The sequence below is a fragment of the Alligator mississippiensis genome, chromosome 2 (genome assembly GCF_030867095.1).
Source record: "Alligator mississippiensis isolate rAllMis1 chromosome 2, rAllMis1, whole genome shotgun sequence".
NCBI classification, from domain to species: domain Eukaryota; kingdom Metazoa; phylum Chordata; order Crocodylia; family Alligatoridae; genus Alligator; species Alligator mississippiensis.
Window position 1 is genome coordinate 174,964,063 of NC_081825.1, and position 3,515 is coordinate 174,967,577.

General features: G+C 40.5%; 1 protein-coding gene across 1 annotated transcript; it reads left to right on the top strand.

Moving 5' to 3' along the window:
• On the top strand, window positions 1–936 carry LOC102576104 (olfactory receptor 4N5-like). Its single transcript, XM_006278509.1, has one exon. It carries the CDS (start codon window positions 1–3, stop codon window positions 934–936), a length of 936 nt encoding a protein of 311 aa, XP_006278571.1.
• The last annotated feature ends 2,579 nt before the right edge of the window (window positions 937–3,515 follow it).

Consider the following 3,515-nt stretch of genomic DNA (forward strand, 5'->3'; position numbering starts at 1 on the left):
ATGGAGCCGCGGAACTTCACAGTTTTGACGGAGTTCATCCTCCTGGGCTTCTCCCATTCCATGGAAGTGCAGATTACATTTTTTGTCCTGTTCTTATTGGCTTATACGGTACTTTTGCTGGGGAACCTCCTCATCATATTTATGGTAAAAACTGACTCATGTCTGGCTTCACTGATGAACTTTCTCCTCTGCAACTTGTCCTTCATTGATATCTGTTACTCTTCCATCACCACTCCTAGGATGCTGGCTGACTTGTTCTCCCAGAAAAAAACAATTTCTTATCATAATTGCATGGCCCAGCTATTCCTTGTGCATTTTGTGGGGGCAACAGAGATGTTTCTACTGATAGTGATGGCCTATGACCACTATATTGCCATTTGCAAGCCCCTGCACTATATAACCATCATGAATAGGTATGTGTGCTATGCACTTATAGCTGCCTGTTGGGTGGGAGGCTTTACCCATTCCATTGTCCAGACTGGGATCACCATGCAAATACCATTTTGTGGTCCTAATATAATTGACAACTACTTCTGTGATGTGGCCCCTGTCATCAAACTCTCCTGCACTGATACCTATGTCATTGAGTTGCTCATGGTCTCCAACAGTGGCCTGATCTGCTTGGTATGCTTTCTCATGCTGCTCATATCCTACATCATCATTCTAGTCACGGTCAGGTTCCACTTCACTGAGGGAAAATGGAAAGCCCTCTCTACATGTGCTTCCCATGTGATGGTTGTCACCTTGTTCTTTGGGCCCTGCATTTTCATTTATCTCCATCCCTTCTCCAATTCTTCAGCTGACAAGGTTATTTCTCTCATCAACACCATCCTCACCCCTATGTTGAATCCTCTGATCTACACCCTTAGAAACAAGGATGTGAAAGATTCCATGATGAAATTATGGAGCCGGTGTATATTCTTCACAGAAAAATAATAGTAGCAAAAATAAATGAAGTTATGTTGATGGAAACCAGTGATGTAGCTTAGGATGGCTATTTGGCTGAGACCCAGTGTGTGGTAGATAGGCAATGAGTAAAGTTCAACTTCAGAACAAAGCCTCTTAATTTATATAGGTAAACTTGAGTATTTTTAGAAGATCAGATATAGATCAGTTTGTGGTCCTGTACCACTCTATCTTAGTTGCTGCAGACTGGAAAGACAGTGCTCAGCTTTCGAAGTCAAAGAAAGATAAAATGGAGTTAGTTCCTTAGGTCACAACTGCTGCCATCGGGAGTAAATTTGCTCCCAACAGGTGCATGTATATATACGCTCCCAGGAAAAGGTTGCTGAACCTTATTATATTGCACAGTAAGCTTACAGCGCATTAATAGCATATGTAGATGCATGCACTGTCAAGATAAGTATTCATGGACATGCCCCAGAACAGAACTTTTAGCAGCTTGGGAATCAAATTCTCATTGGATTTAGTCAGCAGCTGAGCAGGGCTTTTGAAAAGCATAGTTTTGGACTTAGGAAGGATGTAAGTACCTCCAGTTCACTTAGACACCTAAGTACATTTTTGGGTCTAGCTTAGATGACTATAATACTTCTAATGATATTACAACAGAGAGGTTCCTATTAGCACCTAAATCTGTGTATATACTCATTATATTTTTAATTCCTAAAATGCAATTAGGAATTATTTTTTTTAAACCAAGATAAAAAATCCCACATCCAAATTTATAAACTGACCACAAATGAGAAAATGTCTAACCAGCAGAGGAATGACATTTCTGAAACAGCTATGCAAGTGTGGTATGATGAACAATGTAACAAGTGTTAAGAAAGTAATTGAATTATCTATGGATTGAGTTGTTTGATACAGTTTCCTGAGATAGCAGAAAACTTGTTTGGTTGCTCCCAGGGGCCTTTTCTAGTTTGTGTACAGGAAAGTGGGCTGATGAGAGAGCAGAGAAAATAGAAGAATATGTTCAAATACCAGTTCTGCAGGTTGATACCTTTTTGTGCAACTTATTAATATCAGACAATTTTCTTTTGCTAGTTTCTGATCTTCAACTTTTAATTGTCATATCAATGTGAATATTTGAAAATTGTTATTATTACACAAATTGTTACATAAATGATTGGGGGGGGGGGAGAGACCTACACACAGACCCCTACAACTGGATACATTGTGAGAGATTTATGATGTCAGCCATGTGATGTTCTGAAACAATGACTGTGATGCTGGTGCCACATAAAGCTGTTAGTGACTGTGATCCTAAATTGTTCAATTAAAAGTTAGAAGATGCAAGTTTCTACCTTTAGATTATTTGCTAATAGTTGATGTAAAGTGTTTTGTTTCAGTTCTGAAATTCAGCCACTTGATACAAGGATAACACTTTTACAACAGCAGCTTTGATCTTTGAGACATGGTAAACACCACAAAGTGTGTGATCTCCAACTGTCCAGTTTTGTTTAGTAAACCACTGATAATTGCTTGATTGCTTTTTTCATGCATGCCAGAAGGAAGATCCAATAAAAAGGAAAAAAAAAAAGATTATGTAACCCGTGCCGGCATGCTAAGGCTGAGTGATGAGCCAGATTTTGGGTCCTTGGGGTGCCAGTAGCCCTGGGACCCCCTCAGGCAGCTTATTGACTGAAGTAACCCATGCAGAGGTGTGTTCCTCACCCTCACTACCCATAAATTCACTCTGAACCCAATGAACACATTACTCTTTATTATACACAACCAATTTATGTACAGAAAAAATAAATTTAATAACAATAGTTAATAATAAAATGTGCATGTTAGATAAAATTTACAACTACAAATTAAGTGGTTAATTCCAGCACCCTGGGTGGTCCCACTTGTGTTAAACAACCTAAATAATTAAAACCCACCATGTTATAAGCCTTTAAAACAGTCTCCCCTATAAGCAAATTGATTTCCTTCTGGTCACAATCCACTTCCCATAACACTAAATAGCAACACAGTTATAATTATGATCCACCACTAGATGGCAGAAGCAAAGCATCTGCTGCTCCAGGGAAAGTGGGCTCTTTTAATCATTTCTGGTAACACAATGACACAGGTTTTGAACAGCTGCTGCAGGCAATAGAACCCGTTTGTTTCCTTTACTGGCAGATTGTTCTCTTAAGCAATTTCATTCTGAAAGTGCACTTCCTGCAAACACTAGTGATTAGGTTTCCCCTCACACACCCATGCTGGTTTGTTTTCTCTCAGCCTACTCCCTCTCTGGGCTGTCTCCCCCTCACAGCACATCCACCTGCAGACAAGGGTTTCCTTCTGCAGGTCTCTGTCTCTGTGGCTTGAACCTTCCTAGCTTGGATTTCACCCCAGCATCTTAGTTAGACACAACTGACAGCCCAGTTATTAACCTTTTAAGGGCTCTGCTGCTTCTCCCAGGCCCAGCAAGCCTACCAGCCTTGTTTACTAACCCCTCTCCACTCTTTCCCTGAAAGCTGTGTCCCTGGTTGCACAGCTCCAAACCTAGTGGAGAATCAGCTTCTCATGGGATGACACAACTCTTCCCCATCCTGATGCCTGCT